Source organism: Chiloscyllium plagiosum, unplaced genomic scaffold, assembly GCF_037043375.1.
Source record: "Chiloscyllium plagiosum isolate Xiang-an unplaced genomic scaffold, Cpla_swu_hap1 HiC_scaffold_32, whole genome shotgun sequence".
Classification (NCBI taxonomy): domain Eukaryota; kingdom Metazoa; phylum Chordata; class Chondrichthyes; order Orectolobiformes; family Hemiscylliidae; genus Chiloscyllium; species Chiloscyllium plagiosum.
The window spans coordinates 46,236,370-46,254,654 of record NW_028270170.1 but is presented as its reverse complement, the minus strand read 5'-3'; the positions used below and the strand labels follow the sequence as shown (position 1 = coordinate 46,254,654).

Below are 18,285 nucleotides of genomic sequence, written 5' to 3'. Positions count from 1 at the left end.
TTTCCTGCCCACGCTTGTTTTCAGAGTAACTGTGCTACATAAAACAGAGATAAGTTTGAATCAGGAACAGGCTATATGGTCATGATCCACATTCCCTGCCCTACCCCCCACAACCTTTCAGAACCTTGCTCTGCAAGACCTCTGTCTTACATTCAGATTCTGAATATTATATAAAACATTCAGACTTTGCTTCCATGACTTTGTGAGCAAGAATTCCAGGACTCACCATGTTCTGAGGGAAAATAATTCTCAGCTGCAGTCAGTGTCATAGACTCAAGGTTTGAAAGAATTTGCAACAACCTGTTGGATTGATATTTTTGAATCAATTTGTTCAGAGATGTTATTGCATGGCTCTGACGCATGTAGGACTTGATTCAGAGGTAGGAGCACTTGCCACTATGCCACAAGATTCCCCTTGAGCAATCTCAGGATGTTCCGTAGCACTTTGCAACCAGTTAAATACTGTGCGGATGCACATCTTTTTAATTGGTGAGAGGGCAGAAACTCCCAAGATGGGATATGTGCATCCTGATCCTCTACAAGCTTCTGGCGTATAGGTGGAAGGCATGAGGAGATGAGGCTGTGGATTAATTCTGAGATCTCCTTGTTAACCCCATGTAGGTTGGGAACATTAATGCCTGGAAGGTCACAGTGGTGTGGAGGTTGCAAGCAGTGATATGGAAGTTGTGTGTAGTAGTCACCTCCAATTGTATTGTCATTTGTCAATACTGCTTGGTTCCAAGAGATGACCCAGAATATTGATTGTCTCTCTTGACCTACTGAAGCTCATTGAAGTCCAAGTGTCTTGGCAGATGAGAGCTATTGGGGAGGATTGTGGAAGCCATTATTCAAGGGGCGCAGACATTTCAGTGGATTATGGGACTCATGGATTTGGATTTGGGGCTGGGAGGCTTGGGGTATGGTGAAATTTATAAGACTGGGAATCAAAATCAAAAAGTGTTCTACTATTGCTGATCCATGATGATCTCTACCTGTCAGTTCCGTCCTTGAACTTTTTCTGCAATTATTACTCCAATCAAAACAATGACGGTTTTCTTTCTGCCTTGAAGTTAATTCTCAGCAAATTTATGGCATTTTTCTATGAATTATATATTGAACAGGATGTCGCTATAAAGGATTAGGTGATGTAAGAACGAGATGTCAATATTGTTATAAAATCATGAACAGTCTTGACAGGGTGACTGTTGACAGGAAATGTTCGAATGTATGCTGAGTCCAAAACTAGGGGACAATACTTGAACATTAAGGATCATCTTTTTAGGGCAGAGATGAGAAGACATTTTACTTTTCTGAGGGTTGTGTGCTTTGAAACTCTGCCGCATAAGGTGGTGAAGGCAGAGTGATTGAATATTTTTAAGGTAGAGCAAAATAGAATCTTGTTTTTTAAATTGGGACAAAATTCAGAAGTCTAAAGTGCAAAGAGACTCAGGAGTTCTGGTCCAGTTCCCTGAAGGTAAACTTGCAGATTGAGTCAGTAGTTAGGAAGGCAAATTAAATGTTGCCATGTATTTGGAGAAGACTTGAATATAAAGGCGGGGATGTACTTCTGAAGCTCAATAAGGCTCTAAGTGGACCACATTTGGAGTGTTGTGCACAGTTTTGGGCCCCATATCTCAGGAAGGATGTACTGACCCTGAAGCGTGTTCAGAGGATGTTCATGAGAATGGTCCCAGGAATGAAAAGCAGAATGTATGAGGAACGTTTGAGGACTGTGGGTTTATACTCTGTGGAGTTTAGAAGGATGTGGGGGGATATAATTGAAAATTACAGAATATGGAACAGAAAATGTTTCCATTGGTAAGAGAGATAGGTCCGGAGGGCACAGCCTTTGAGTAAAGGGAAGACCTTTTTTAGAACGGAGATAAGGAGAAACATATTCAGTCAGAGAGTGGTGAATCTATGGAACTCATTGTCACAGAAGGCTGTGGAGGCCAGGTCATTGAATAGATTTAAGATGGAGATAGATAGGTTCTTGATTGTAAAGGGCAACAAGGATCATGGGGAGAAAGCTGGAGAATGGGGTTGAGAAAATTATCAGCCTTGATTGAATGGTGGAGCAGACTCAATGGGCTGAATGGCCTAACTTCTTGCTCCCGAGTCTTATGGTCATAGTAGAAGCTCATCAGGAAGGTTATATGAGAAGGTGGAATTCAAAAGAAACAAGTCAACCACAATCTTACAAAAGGCAAAGCAGTCTCAAGGGATAAAATGGCCAAGGACAGGGATGTAGGAGAGATACGGAGGAAGGATGCTTTCAGAATTTTTGGCTGTGCATTGGGGGCACACCCAAAGTTGTATTTGTGCCATTCTGCCCCAAGTAGATCAGATCTCCTCCCACAAAGGCCATGAGCTTTACTGGGATCTGAACTGAAAACAGTCATCTGTAAGAAAATCAGTGTCAGAGCACTGGGAGGCATGCAAAGTGAAGGTACAGGAGATTTGAAAGGTTATGTTCCCAGAAAGAAAACAGTTGGGAAACCCAAGTTTATAACAGAAGTTAATAATTTATTATTAATATTGTAACTTTAGAATAGCATGGTTAAACAACAATTAAGGTCTATGATTCAAACTCACGCCTCCTTGACCAGAACCCACCATTTCTTACAGAGTGTGTTTTATTTTATATCAGAACAATCAGACTGACAAGTGCGGTGAAGACCAAAGCAGAAAGAGAGCCAAGCACAGCAGCATTGCCCAGCAGTGCTCTGCTTCAGAACCGCACTCAGAACTGGTTCCATCTGTCCCCCTCTCTTTTACTATCCTTCTCTGTGATTGGCAGATCAGTATCGACCTGCCCTTGATTGACCAATTCCACATCCAAGCAATTGCCAGTCCTGATCCGAGAACATCTTCAGTACTAAAACATCCACTGTGTTCTTCAGGTGATGACTAACCTACATGCTGGCTCACTTAAACATCACTTTGATTGCTGTCTCTTCACTTCACAGTACCAAACCAAAAATGAGAAAAACTAAAAATAGAGGTCTCAACAGAAGTGATCTTACTGAAAGGTACAATTTGCGAAAGACTTTCATTTTACACAGTTTTATACAGGCATCAATATTGATTGTGCAGAGTGTTAGAGAGTTTTCCATGGCTTTGGAAATAGTCCAGCCTTCTGGCAATTCCATGAGGATGCAACTTGTCCTGGATGATTTTTCAGATGTTTGTCCGGTGCTAATCTCTCTTGTCCATTTTTTCAGTCTCGGTGATGGATATCTGGGACATCCAAGAGGGCCATCGCTCAGAGGTGATGAAGAAACATGGCAGCAGCTTCTCAGAGAAACGGTGCTTCACCATCACGTTCACTGGCAATCGTACTGACCTGGACCTGGTGGCTGACTCGGAGGAAGAAGGAAGGAGATGGGTTCAAGGCTTTAAGAAGCTGAGAAAAAAAGCAGAAACCATGAGCCAACGAGAGAAAATTCACCAATATCCTTTCTAAACTGTGCTCTGTGGTCAGGTAAGCAATGGGTCCTTTAACAAGCCCACATTGCTGAAAGACCATGAGCAATGATCATCTGAATTCCCTAAATACAGTATATTGCCAGAAATGGAAATTGGAAGATCTTTTCAGAAGAAAGTCATGTTTAGACAGGATAGCATAGTCTTTTGTGGCACTGTGTGTGTCTGTGAGAAAGTGTGTGTGTTTGTTTGTTTGTGTGTGTCTGTGTGTATATGTATACATGTGTGTGACTCTCTGCGTTTCTGTATGCGTCTGTGTGTGTGAAAGAGAGAGTTCGTGTGTGTGTGTGTTTTTGCAAAAGAGACCACTCCCAGAATTGTCAGGGAACCAGTGCGAGGGCGGAATTGAAGGAAATCAGTATTAGTAAGATAATGGCATTGAGGAAATTAACAGATAAAAGCTGACAAATCTCCAAGATCTGTAATCTATATCCCAGACTATTAAAGGGAGTGTCCATGGGAATATTTAGTGGTCATCTTACAGAATTCTATAGAATCTGGAGCAAATCTTACAGGTTGGAGGGTAGCAAATGTAATTCTACTTTTTTTTAAGAAAAGAGTGAGACAAAGCAAAATTACAGACCAGTTAGCCCCACATCATTAGTGGGAAACTGCTGGTGTCTATTAAAGTAGATGTGATTGCAGGACATGTAGAAAGCATTAATCGGATTGGACTAAGAGATCGGTTTTCTGAAAGATAAACCATGCCTAACAAATATGAAGAAGACAAGACCTCGGGATCGAGTAGGCAATTCAGCCTCTTGGATCTGCTGCAGCATTTGATGTGAACATGGCTGATCGCCTCAACTCCACTTTCCTGCCCACTCCTCCCAGCCCTGAAAGCTGTTACTAATTAAAAATCTATCTCTATCCTCCTTAAATTTACTCGCTGTCACAGAGTCCACCGCACTCTGGGGTATGCATTCCAGATTTATGACCCTTAGAGGGAAGTAATTTCTTTGTGTCTGGTTTAAATTCTGCCACCACTTATCCAAAAGCTATGACCTCTCATTCTAGATTGTTCCACATGAGTAAACACTCTTTCTGTGTCTGCTTTCACATGACACCAGGTTATAGTCCAACAGTCTTATTTGAAATCACAAGCCTTTGGGACACTGCGCTTTCATCAGGTGAATTACATCTTCCTCACTTCACCTGAAGAAGGGGCAGCATTCCAAAAGCCTGTGATAAACCTGTTGGACTGTAACCTGGTGTCATGAGACTTATGACTTTCTCCACCCCAGTCCAACACCAGCATCTCCACATTATGTCTTCTATGTCAATCCACTATAGCAGCTTGTGTACAGGTCATTCTGCGATAACGCACGTTTCATCAACACAAATTGAATATAATGCAATTGACAAATTGTGGACGTTATTTGGATAATATGAACTTTCTACTGAACAGGTGTAGTGATTTTCTATTATTGATCTTCTACAGCGTGATTTTCTATAGCAGAAGATTGCAAAGGAACACTACTATTGTGTTATAACAGAACACCCTGTACCTCAATTAGATCTCCTCTCATTAGACTCTTGCAACATGGAAACAGATCCTTCAGTCTTATTCATCCACACGGACCACGTTTCCAAACTAAACTAGACCCACTTGCCTGCATTTAGGCCCTTTCCCTCCAAACCTTTCTTATTCATGTACTGCCCTAAGATCTTTTAAATGTCATCACTGTACCTGCACCTATCACTTAATCTGGGAGTTCATTCCACATACAAACCACCCTGTGTGTGAAATACGTGCTCTTTGGGTCCCTTTTTAAATCTTTATCCTTTAAAACCAGTACGCCTAACATTATAGACAAGTAAGCCTAACATCTGTGGTGGGTATGTTACTTCAGAAGATTCTGAGAGATAAGATATATATGTATTTGGAAAGACAGGGTTTGATTAGGCGTAGTCAGCATGGCTTTGAGTATGGGAGATAATGCCCCACAAAATTTGTTGAAGTGACCAGGAAGATTGACGAGGGCAGGATTTCAGTCAGGCCTTTGATGGGAGGCTACTCTGGAAGGTTAGATCGCATGGAATCCAGTGAGAGCTGGCAAATTGGATACACAATTGGCTTTATGGTAGGAAGTAGAGGGTAATAGTGGAAGGAGTGGAGGTCTGGAGGTCTGTGACTAGTGGAGTGCCTCAGGGGTCAGTGTTGGGCCCGTTGCTGTTTGTTAACTATATCAATGATTTGGATGAGAATGTACAAGGCATGATTAGTAAGTTTGCAGATGACACTGAAATAGGCAGTATCATGGACAGTGAGGAAAATTATCAGAAATTGCAGGAGGACCTTGATCAGCTGGGGAAGTGGGCCGTGAAATAGCAAATAGAGTTCAATAAGTGTGAGGTCTTGCAACTTGGAAAATCAAGTCAAATTAGGAGTTTCATGGTGAATGGTCGGGCCTTAAGGAGTGTAGTAGAACAGAGGGATCTTGGAGTTCAGGTACTTGGTTCTCTGAAAGTGGAGTCCCAGGTAGACAGGGCAGTGAAGAAGGCTTTTGGCACACTGGCCTTCGTCAGTCAGGGCAGTGAGCATAGAAGTTGGGAAGTTATGTTGTAGTTCTGCAGGACATTAGTGAGGCCACACTTGGAGTATTGTGTTCAGTTTTGATCACCTTGCTGTAGGAAGGATGTTATTAAACTGGAAAGAGTGCAGAAGAAATTTACAAGAATGCTACCAGGTCTCAAGGGTCTGAGTTATAAACAGAGTTTGGACAAGCTGGGACTATTTTCTTTAGAGTGTAGCAGACCGAGGGGGGATCTTATAGAAGTGTATAAGATCATGAGAGGCATGGATGGGGTGAATGCACTCAGTCTTTTCTCAGGGTGAGGCAATTACGGACTACAGGGCATCACTTTAAGGTTAGAGGGGAAAGAATAGAAGAGAACCTGAGGGGCAACTTCTTTTACACAGCGTGGTATGATATGGAATGAGCTGCCAGTGGAAGTGGCTGAGGTGGGTACATTAACAACATTTAAAAAACATTTGGACAAATACATGGATAGGAAAGGTTGAGAAGGATATGGGCCAAGTGCAGGGAAATGGGGTCAGCGTGGATGGACGTTTTGGTCGGCATGGACCAGTTTGAGCCAAAGGGCCTGTCTCCATGCTGTAGGCCTCTATGACTCAATAACTTTCCCCCGCCCCCCCCCCAAGTTTTGAATTCCCCCACCCTGGAGAAAAGTCCCATGCTATTCATCTTATTTATGCTTCTCATGATTTTATAAACCTCTTCCCCATTTACATGCTTTATTTCTTTAGTGATAAATAACAAAATTCCATTCACGAGGCCTATGAGGAATCACTAATTAATCTCCCTGTGGAGCTCTATGAGGATGGGTTTGCTGGGTAACAGGCAATGACCCTTCATAAAGCAGACCCTGAAGCTAGGTGATGGCCCCGTGGTCTTGTCAGTGGTTTATTAATCCAGTGACCCAGATAAGATTCTGAAAACCCAGGCTCGAATCCTGCGAAAGCAGGTGGTGGAATTTGAATCCAATAAAAGTTTGGAGTTGAGTCTAATTATGACCATGAAAGGATTGTTGGAAAAACCGAATCTAATTCACTAGTGCCCTTGTCCCTTCCCGTTCTCGCGACTTCTCCCTCACTTTCGATGGTTTGCATTGCCTTTAACAGGCTTTGCATATAAATATCCAGTTGGCTCCTCAGGTGATTTACTGGGGGTGGGTCATAGAATCTTTGGACCCAACAGCATGAAAGCAGACCACTCAGCCAATCAAATAGTTAAAAGCAAAAAAGAAAATGTCGTGGTGGTTTGGTGATGAGGAAGAACGCTTCTGGGAATAACAAAAAAAAACAGACCCTTGAATGGGTGTGTGGAACTGTCTGTCCTGGGCTGGGACTAGGTTATTACACAATGTGTTGTGGCTTTGTTTTGGTGTTCAATAATAAATGATACTTTCCACAGGACATAGAACAGTACAGCACAGAAACGGGCCCTTCAGCCCACGATGTTGTGCCGAACAATATGCCAAATGAAACAAATCCCTTCCGCCTGCCCTTGGTCCATATCCCTCCACCCCTTTCATATTGGTGAGCTTATCTAAAAGCCCCTTAAATGCCCCATCGTATCTGCCTCCACCACCATCCCTGGCAGTGTGTTTTCGATTCCTACCACTCTCTGTATAAAACACCTTCCCCTCACATCTCCTTTGAACTTTCCCCTCTCACCTTAAATGCATGCCCCCTAGTATTAACTCTGGGAAAAAGATTCTGACCATCAACCCTATCTATGCATCACATAACTTAATAGATTTCTATCAAGTCTCCTCTCAGCCTCCGCCACTTAAGAGAAAACAACCCAAAGTTTTCCATCCTCTCCGTATAGCTCATACCCTCTAATCCAGGCAGCATCCTGGTTAACCTCTTCTGCAAAGCCTCCACATCCTTCCTGTAATGTGGCCTAACCAAAGTCTTATAAAGCTGCAACATGACATCCTGACTCTTGTACTCAACTCCCTGACCAATAAAGGCAAGCATGCCATACACTTTCTTTACCACCCTGTCTATATTCGTGGCCACTTTCAGGGAGCTACGGACTTAGAATCATAGAATATTACAGCGTGGAAACAGGCCCTTCAGCTCAAACTGGTCCTTGCTGATCATGGTGCTCACTCAGTTAGTTCCAATTGCGCACGTTTGGTCCATATCTAAACCCTTCCCATCCATGTCCCTATCCAAATTTTTTTTTAAATGTTGCTGTTGTACCCTGCCTCAACCACTTTCTCTGGCAGCCCATTCCATATATGCACCACTCTCTGGGTGAAGAGGTTGCCCCTCAGGTCCTTCTTAAATCTTTCCCTTCTCACCTTAAACCCATGCCCTCTAGTTTTCAATTCTCCATCCGTGGGAAAAAGACTACATGCATTCATCCTGTCTATACCCCTCATGATTTTATGCACATCAATAAGGTCACCCCTCACTCTCCTATGTTCTGAGGAATAAAGTCCTATCCTGGCCAATCTTTCCCTATAACTCAGGCCTACTCGTGCTGGCAACGTCGTCCTAAATCTTCTTTGCATTCTTTCCAGTTTAACTGTGTCTTTCCTATAACAGAGTGACCAAAACTGTACACAATACTCCAAGTGCGGCCTACCCAATGACTTAAACAGCTGTAACATAATGTTCCAACTCCTACACTCAATGCCTCAGCTGATGAAGGCCAGCATGCTCAATGCCTTCTTCACCACCCTGTCAACCTGTGACGCTTTCAACGAACTATGTATTGTGCTCCTAAGTCCTTCTGTTCCACAACACTCCTCAGGACCTTACCATGTACTGTAGAAGTCCTGCCTTGGTTTGACTTTCCAAAGTGTAACACCTCACACTTATCTGTATTGAATTACATTTGCTCATCCTCAGCCCACCTGATCAAGATCCCTCAGTAATTTTGGATAACCTTCCTCACTATCAATGATACCTCCTAATTTTATATAATCTGCAAATTTACTAATTATGCCTTGTACGTTCACATCCAGATCATTTCTGTAAATAACAAATATAAAAGGTCCCAGCACTGACCCCTGTGTCATGCCACAGGCCGAGAAACAACCTTCAACCATCACCATCAACCATCTGCTTCCTACCATCGAGCCAAGATCTTGAAGCCCAAGATCCCTCTGTACATCAGTGCTGTTCAGGGCATGCCATTAACTGTAAACATTTCTCTAACATTTGATCTCCCAAAGTGCAGCACCTCACACTTACCTGGATTAAACTCCATTTGCCATTTCTCCATCTATATCTGCAACTGATCTATATCCCACCGTATCCTTTGACAACTACACTATCCATCCAATCTTTGCATTGTCTGCAAACTTACTAACCCAGCCATCTACATTTTCATCCAAGTCATTTATGTATATTACAAATAGCAGAGGTCCCAATACGGATCCCTGCGGAACACCACTAGTCATGGACCTCCAGCCTGAAAAACCAGCCTTCCACCACTACCTTCTATGAGCAAGCCAATTCTGAACCCGCACGGCTAAGTCACCGTGGATCCCATACATCTTAATCTTTTGATGGGGGCCTACCATGAGACACCTTGTTGAAAGCCTTACTAACATCTATGTAAACATTCACTGCTCCACCCTCATCAATCACCTATGTCACCTCCTCGAAAAATTCAATCAAGTTATGATACGGAGGTGCCGGTGTTGGACTGGGATGGTCAAAGTTAAAGATCACACAACACCAGGTTTTAGTCCAACAGATTTATTTGGAGGCACTAGCATTCAGAGCGCTGCTCCTTTGTTAGATAGCTACCTGAGCAGCACTCTGAAAACTTGTATTTCCAAATAAACCTGTTAAGTTATAACCTGGTGTGTGTTTTTTTAACTCAATCAAGTTAATAAGACATGCTGACATGCTGACTGTCCCTAATTTGGCCATGCTTTTCCAAATGTGTATAAATTCAATTCCTAAGTATTCTGTCCAATAGCTTCCCAACCACTGATGTGAGACTCACTGGTCTATGGTTTCCTGCATTATCCCTATTTCCCTTCCTGAACAGAGGAACACCATTAACTACTCGCCAGTCCTCTGGGACTTCTCCAGTATCTGGCGAGGATACTAAAGATCTTGGTCAAGGGCTCAGTCTTACCTCTTGCAATAACTTGGGGTAGATACCATTGGGCCCTTGGGACTTACCACCTTAATACTATTCAAGAGACCCAACACCACTTTCTTCTTGATCTGAAAATGCCCTAGCATATTAGCATACTCCACACAAATCTCACTATCCTCCATATACTTCTCCTGGGTGAATACTGATGCAAAGTATTCATTCAGGATCTCACCCACATCCTCTGCCTCCCTCCTTCATCCTTGAGTGGCTCTAACTTCTCCATGGTCATCCTCTTGTTTTTAATGTATTGATAGATTGCCTTGGGAATCTCTTCACTGACTTTTCAGTCAGGCTTTCTGAGATCTTCCTTAAAACTTGCTGTACCTACTAGAGCTTTTTGAAGCTGTAACTAGTAGAGTAGATGAGGGAGAACCAATGGATGTGGTAAATGTGGATATTCAGAAGTCTTCAGATGATGCCCCTCAGAAGAGTTTATTGGACAAAATTAAAGCATGTAGGATTAGATTAGACTAGATTAGACTACCTACAGTGTGGAAACAGGCCCTTCGGCCCAACAAGTCCACACCGACCCGCCGAAGCGCAACCCACCCATACCCCTACCTTTACCCCTTTAACCTAACACTACGGGCAATTTAGCATGGCCAATTCACCTGACCCGCACATCTTTGGACTGTGGGAGGAAACCGGAGCACCCGGAGGAAACCCACGCAGACACGGGGAGAATGTGCAAACTCCACACAGTCAGTCGCCTGAGTCGGGAATTGAACCCGGGTCTACAGGCGCTGTGAGGCAGCAGTGCTAACCACTGGGCCACCGTGCCGCCCACTATATATTGGCATGGATCAAAATTGGTAGAGACACAGGATAGAGTGGGAAGAAATTGATCTTTTTCCGAGTGGCAGACAGTGATTTGTGGTATCCTGCAAGGACCAATGCTTGGGACCCATATATAATCCCATACATTAAATGGCCTGGGTGACGGAACCAAATCCAACTATTTACAAAAGAGGGTATGCAGCAGAGATTCACTGGGCTGATACTGTTCCGGGAGGAGAGATTGGATTGACTGGGCCTGTATTTAGAAGGGTGAGAGGGGATCTAATTGAAACATATAAAATTCGAATACCATTGAACAGACTGGATGTAGGGAGGATATCTTCTCTGGTATGGGAGTCTACATCCAGGGGCCAGAGTCTCAAGAAATGGGGTAGACCATTTCGGACTGAGATGAGAAAAGATTTCTTCATCTGAAGAGTAGTGAACCTGTTGAATTTTCGACTTCAGAAGGCTGTGCGGGCCAAGCCACTGAACATAGATATGTTTTCAGATTTTAAAGGCATTAAGGAAAATGCTGAGAATGTAGGAATATAGCATTGAGGTGGTCATGGTGATATGGAATGGTAGAGCAAGTCTGATTGGCTGAATAGCCTGGTCCCGCTCCTTGTTTCTGTGTTTTGTGTTTGTGTGTGCAAGTGCAGCGTGTGTCCATGTCTCGGTCTCTCTCTTTCTCTCTCTCTCTCTCTCTTCCCCCACCATGTATCACTATCTATTTGTGTCTCTGTCTGTGCCTCTCTTGCACTATCTCTCTCGCTTTCTTTCTCTCTCCCCCAACCCCCTTGCTTTCTGTCTCTCCTGCTTTCTCTCGTCCCTGTCTGTTCTCACCCTCTTGCTGATCTCTATGTGTGCATGTCTCTCCTTCCTGTCCCCCACCATCCTCACACCCTCCCAGCCACAACCCCACAATTGCCATCTCTGTCTGCCTCTCTCATGCTGTCCATCTCTCCCTCTCATTTTTGAGTGATCTCCTTGACATGAATCTATCTGGATCCATGAATACCTCCGGAAGGCTGACAAAAACAAGGACAACAAAATGAGTTTCAAAGAGATTAAGAACCTGCTGAAGATGATCAACATTGAAGCTGATGATGAATATGCTTACCAGCTCTTCAAGGTAGGGAGCTGTGTGACTGCGTGGAGAGACTGACTGATTGTGCAAGTCACTTCTATCATGTCTGCAGGGTTTGCTCTGCAATTTGCTCATTGAAGCTGATTGTTTTCACAGACTGAGCCAAGTAAAAATTACCATGCAGGTTGCAGCTAGTGATTGGGACACAGATGGTTTCCTTGGTCTTTATCGTGAGCTGTATTAAAGGTTTTCATCTTGCACTCATCAGGACAATTCACAAAAGTCCCAAATTACGGAAAAAAAACCCAACACTCACACTGTATGAGAGGAGAATGTTGACTGGTTGGCAAGTGGACCTTCACAGAGGTTGTCCCAAAGAACAAAGAAGAACAAAGAAACTTTACAGCCCAGCAACAGGCCCTTTGGCCCTCCAAGCCTGAGCCGATCCAAATCCTCTGTCTAAACCTGTCGACCAATTCCTAAGCATTTGTATCCCTCTTCTCACCACCTACTCATGCATCTGTCCAGATGCATCTTAAATGAATCTACCGTGCCTGCCTCTACTACCTCTGCTGGCAACGCGTTCCAGGCACCTACCAACCTCTGTGTAAAGTACTTGCCACGTGTATCCCTCTCACCTTGAAAGCGTGACCTCTCGTTATTGATTCCTTCACCCTGGGAAAAAGCTTGTCTCTATCCACCCTGTCTATACCCTTCATGATTTTGTAGACCTCAATTAGGTCCTCCCTCAATCTCCTTCTTTCTAATGAAAACAAACCTAATCTATTCAACCTCTCTTCATAGCTAGTATCTTCCATACCAGGCAGCATCTTCGTAAACCTTCTCTGCACCCTCTCCAAAGCGTCCACATCCTTTTGATAATGTGGCAACCAGACTGTACACAATATTCTAAATGCGGCTGAACCAATGTTGTATAGACCTGCCAGCACTTATACTCAATACCCTGTCCGATGAAGGCATGCCTTCCTGACCACTGTATCCACCTGTGCAGCATCCTTCAGGGTACAATGGACTTGAACTCCCAGATCGCTCTGCTCATCAACATTTCCCATTTACCATATAATTCACTCTAGAATTAAACTTCCCAAAATGCATCACCTCACATTTGCCTGGATTGAACTCCATCAACCACTTCTCCGCCCAACTCTCCAGTCTATCTATATCCTCCTGTATTCTTTGACAGTCCCTTATGCTTTCTGCTACTCCACCAGTCTTCGTGTCATCTGCAAACTTGCTGATCATACCAACAGTGCCCTCTTCTAGATCATTTATGTACATCACAAACAACAGTGGTCCCAGCAGTGACCCCTGTGGAACATACTGGTCACCTTTCTCCATTTCGAGAAACTCCCTTCAACTACTACTCTCTGTCTCCTGTTGCTCAACCAATTCTTTATCCACCGAGCTAGAACACCCTGCACACCATGTAACTTCACTTTCTCTATTAGGGGAACCTTATCAAATGCCTTACTAAAGTCCATGTTTATGACATCAACAGCCCTTCCTTCATCCATCAACTTGATCACTTCCTCGAAGAAATCTATTAAGTTGGTAAGGCACCATCTCCCCCGCACAAAACCATGTTGCTTATCGCTGATAAGCCCATTCTTTTCCAAATATAAATACATTTTATCCCTCAGTACCTTCTTTATCAACTTCCTCACCACTGATGTCAGGCTTACTGGTCTGTAGTTATCCGTAATATCCCTACTACCCTTCTTGTACAGGGGGACAACATGAGCAACTCTCCAGTCCTCCGGCACCTCACCTGTATTTAAGGATGCTACAAAGATATCTGTCAGGGCCCCAGCTATTTCCTCTCTCACCTCCCTCAGCAACCTGGGATAGATCCCATCCGGTCCTGGGGATTTGTCCACCTTAATATCCTCCAGCCTACCCAACACATCTTCTATGGAGAATCGCCCAACTCGATGATGGCTGACAATTCACTGCAAAGTTTGGTTTAAATTTTAAAACAAGCAAATTTAAAGTCAACTTAAAACAAACAGAGTGCATACGTATTTTATCTATCTGCAAAGAACACAGTAATACAAAGTATTAATATATGGAGCTTCAAGTCATTTTGAGACCCAGTTCACAATACTAAATTGGTTTTTAAGCATGAATCTAATCCTGGTTCTAAAGTTTCTCTGGAAGGACAACATCTCATCCTCTGCTTGGGAATCTTCATGGACTTTAGAATTCAGGATCAGAATTCATGGATGCCTTCTTCTGTGTTTTTTACTCGCCTCCGTATCCCCGTCCTGTCATAACATGGGTTGCTTTCAGCAGAGCTAACCAACTCTCACCCACTCAGAATCCCACCCACCTCTCCCTTGACAGTGGCTTGACAGCAGCATCCCGTTGGTGTTGACCACCACTCACGTTGCTACTGCATGGGTAGCAGCATTCAACAGCGAGCTTCACTGGAGCTCAAGTCTTTCTGGACGCTTTTTAAGAGTGAAAGGTGGTGGGCATATGCAATGCATAGCAGGAACCTATTCCATCAGGGTTTAAAATCTCCAGTTTTAAAGAGGTGAGAGAACATTGAGATGTTGAAATAACTCATCTAACAGAGGCATAGAACATAGAACATAGAACAATACAGCACAGAACAGGCCCTTCGGCCCACGATGTTGTGCTGAACATTTATCCTAGCTTAAGCACCCATCCATGTACCTATCCAATTGCCGCTTAAAGGTCACCAATGATTCTGACTCTGCCACTCCCACAGGCAGCGCATTCCATGCCCCCACCACTCTCTGGGTAAAGAACCCACCCCTGACATCTCCCCTATACCTTCCACCCTTCACCTTAAATTTATGTCCCCTTGTAACACTCTGTTGTACCCGGTGAAAAAGTCTCTGACTGTCTACTCTATCTATTCCTCTGATCATCTTATAAACTTTTATCAAGTCACCCCTCATCCTTCGCCATTCCAATGAGAAAAGGCCTAGCACTCTCAACCTATCCTGGTACGACCTATTCTCCATTCCAGGCAACATCCTGGTAAATCTTCTCTGCACCCTCTCCAAAGCTTCCACATCTTTCCTAAAGTGAGGCGACCAGAACTGCACACAGTACTCCAAATGTGGCCTAACCAAAGTCCCTCTGCTAATGAACGCTAATACACCATAGGCCTTCTTACAAGCTCTATCCACCTGAGTGGCAACTTTTAAAGATCTATGAACATAGACCCCAAGATCCCTCTGCTCCTCCACCTTACTAAGAACCCTACCACTAACCCTGTATTCAGCATTTTTATTTGTCCTTCCAAAATGGACAACCTCACACTTGACAGGGTTGACCTCCATCTGCCACTTCTCAGCCCAGCTCTGCATCATATCTAAGTCTCTTTGCAGCCGACAACAGCCCTCCTCACTATCCACAACTCCACCAATCTTCGTATCATCTGCAAATTTACTGACCCACCCTTCGACTCCCTCATCCAAGTCATTAATAAAAATTACAAACAGCAGAGGACCCAGAACTGATCCCTGCGGAACTCCACTTGTAACTGGGCGCCAGGCTGAATATTTGCCATCTACCACCACTCTCTGACTTCGACCAGTTAGCCAGTTTTCTATCCAATTGGCCAAATTTCCCTCTATCCCATGCCACCTGACTTTCCGCATAAGCCTACCATGGGGAACCTTATTAAATGCCTTACTAAAATCCATGTATACTACATCCACTGCTCTACCCTCATCCACATGCTTGGTCACCTCCTCAAAGAATTCAATAAGACTTGTAAGGCAAGACCTACCCTCACTCAGTTTGCACCTTCACTGCTTATTCTGCAGAGGCTACCCCCATCACCTTGATTTAATAGCACCCACAGAGGCAGCTGTCAAGGGAATTTTCCATGTTTCTTGAATATATCTCATTGGCGTCTCTCTTATCTCCTTAGCAATGTGACAAGTCCAATACTAACAAATTGGAAGAGCATGAGATCGAGGAGTTCTGCAAGTTTCTGATGCAGCGACCAGAATTGGAAGAGATCTTTAACTACTACTCAGGAGAGGACCAGATCTTGACCATCACTGAGATCAAGAACTTCTTAAAAGAGCAGAAAGAAATTGCCACAGACGAAAATGCAAACGCAATTATACACAAATATGAGCTGAACGAAACAGGTAGAGAATATGCCCACCTTTCTGTTGCCTATGCCACATATACAGCTGTTAATAACAGTGTTGCAATTTAACAGTGAATATTTTTCAAGTCAGTGACTGTTCCCAAGTTGAAATATATAATGGTCATTTTGCAACACAAACATCCCACCAACAGCTTGGGGAGGGATGTCCTTCTTTAAGTGCCCACTTTAAGGGTGACTGTTGACTATGTGGACTTCTGCTCATCTTCACTGTAATCTGAACCACCACAACAATGTTGTTTGACATTGCAGTGCTCCCTCAGTATTACCCCATCCTGTCATTGTGCACCACATCACCAAATGCTATTATAGAACCTCCTACTCAGACCCTTCTTACTTGGTGCCAAGGAGGTTGCAGACTGAAGCCAGTCGATGTGCTGGCCAGCAAGTCATGGTCCAAATAAAAAGGTAGCTGAAGTGTAAAGGTGCCCCCACTCCCCACCCCAGTTTCTGCTGCTTTTGGGTTGTCTACAGTTCAGAAGCAGGGCTATTGTCAGGTGACCATCCCACAGGACATTGCTGATGCTGTCATTGTATGGTTATTGCTGTCAGTATTTTTCTTCTGCTAGCTTCATCCCCTGATGTCACCAATAATCTAGGACCTAGCATCTAATGACTCAAACGGAGAATACATTAAATCCATCAGAACTGTGATGTGGAGAGCATTGCATCATGCAGTCTAAGCTGGCAAGGCCTATGTGGAAGGAATAATGATACCTCTAGGCACAGCAGTGTCCATTTGAAAGTCAGTACTAGCTCCAAGCAGTTATTCCTGGCATTTTACCACATCAGTGGAGGCCATTTAGTCCATCTTGTTTTGTACTGGCGTTCTGATCTAATCCCTGGCCTTATCCCATTACCTTTGCCATTTCTATAAATGACATGTTTAGCTGCATCTCTCTTGCAAGAACCTTTTTTGAATTTTGCTTTCTTCACTACTGCAGTCTGGTGGTTAAAGTATCACATTTCTGTCATGTTTCTCTGGTACTGTGCAAGTCCTGACTTTCTCCAAATCCATTCCATGTCGGGTGGGGTTGTTAGGATTGCCTCAGCTCCTTTGAATACCTTCCATCTCTCTACCCAGACATGACCTCACCCCTAGCTCAATGTATTTTAGTAAATAATAACTGCATTAATATAGCACAGTATCACATTTAAACAATTAAAACTGCCTGGCACACAGTGTAAAACAATAAAACTGCCTGGCATTCTGAGTGTTAAAAGTGTAGCAATTTGCTATGCCAACAAATGATATGAGAATAATTTTAATTTGTTCATCAGTAAATTGACTGGATTGGATGCAATATCACAGTATCTCCAATGAAGTCAATAAACCATACTATTTAGATACGGTAAAACTAGCATCCCACACCACATTTCATTTATTAAGAGTACAGCATTTATAAGATTGTCACATTTTCAAATTGTCTGTTTAATTGGCTCATTACTCACACCCTGCCCTGCACCAGGCAAGATGATCAAAAATTAGCTGATTAGCCTGACATCTTCTGTTGGAAAAATATTGGAATCGATTATTAAAGAATAAAAACAGAAGATTTGGGAAATCATAATCTAATCTAATCTGACTAATTTATTAGAGTTTCTCCAGGAAGTCTCACCCAGAGTGGATAGAGGGGAACCAGTAGATGTGTTGTATTTGGACTATGATAAGGTGTTCAATAAGGTACCTCACAAAAGGTTAGTCATAGTCAAGAGCCCACAGTGTTGGAGGTAGTATATTGGCATGGATAGAGAATTGGCTCATTGCTCAGGAAACAGCAAGTGGGGATTAGCCGGTTGTTTTTCAAGTTATCAATCGGTAATGACAGGGAATAGTGCGGGGACCACAACTGTTTCCAATATATATTAATGACTTGGAGAAAGGAAACAAATATACTGCAGCCAAGTTTGCAGATGACCCAAAAGTAGGTGGGAAGGTAGATTATGAGAGGGATACAAACAGTTTACAGAGATATTGCTAGGATAATTAAGTGGGAACTTAAAGTTGGCAAGTGGAGTATAATGTGGGAAAATATGAAGTTGTTCATTCTGGAAGGGAGAACAAAAGAACAGAATATTATTTAATGGAAAAATAC

The 18,285-nt window shown here is 43.3% G+C and overlaps 1 protein-coding gene across 1 annotated transcript in view; it reads left to right on the top strand.

The window, feature by feature from the left end:
- The window catches only part of LOC122540038 (1-phosphatidylinositol 4,5-bisphosphate phosphodiesterase delta-3-like), a 155,526-nt gene that overhangs the window by 67,325 nt on the left and 69,916 nt on the right, over positions 1–18,285 (top strand). Inside the window, exons 3-5 of the mRNA XM_043675361.2 lie at positions 3,225–3,453; positions 11,928–12,057; positions 15,944–16,169. Coding sequence (XP_043531296.1) covers positions 3,225–3,453; positions 11,928–12,057; positions 15,944–16,169 — 585 coding nt within the window. The remainder of the gene's footprint in view (positions 1–3,224; positions 3,454–11,927; positions 12,058–15,943; positions 16,170–18,285) is intronic.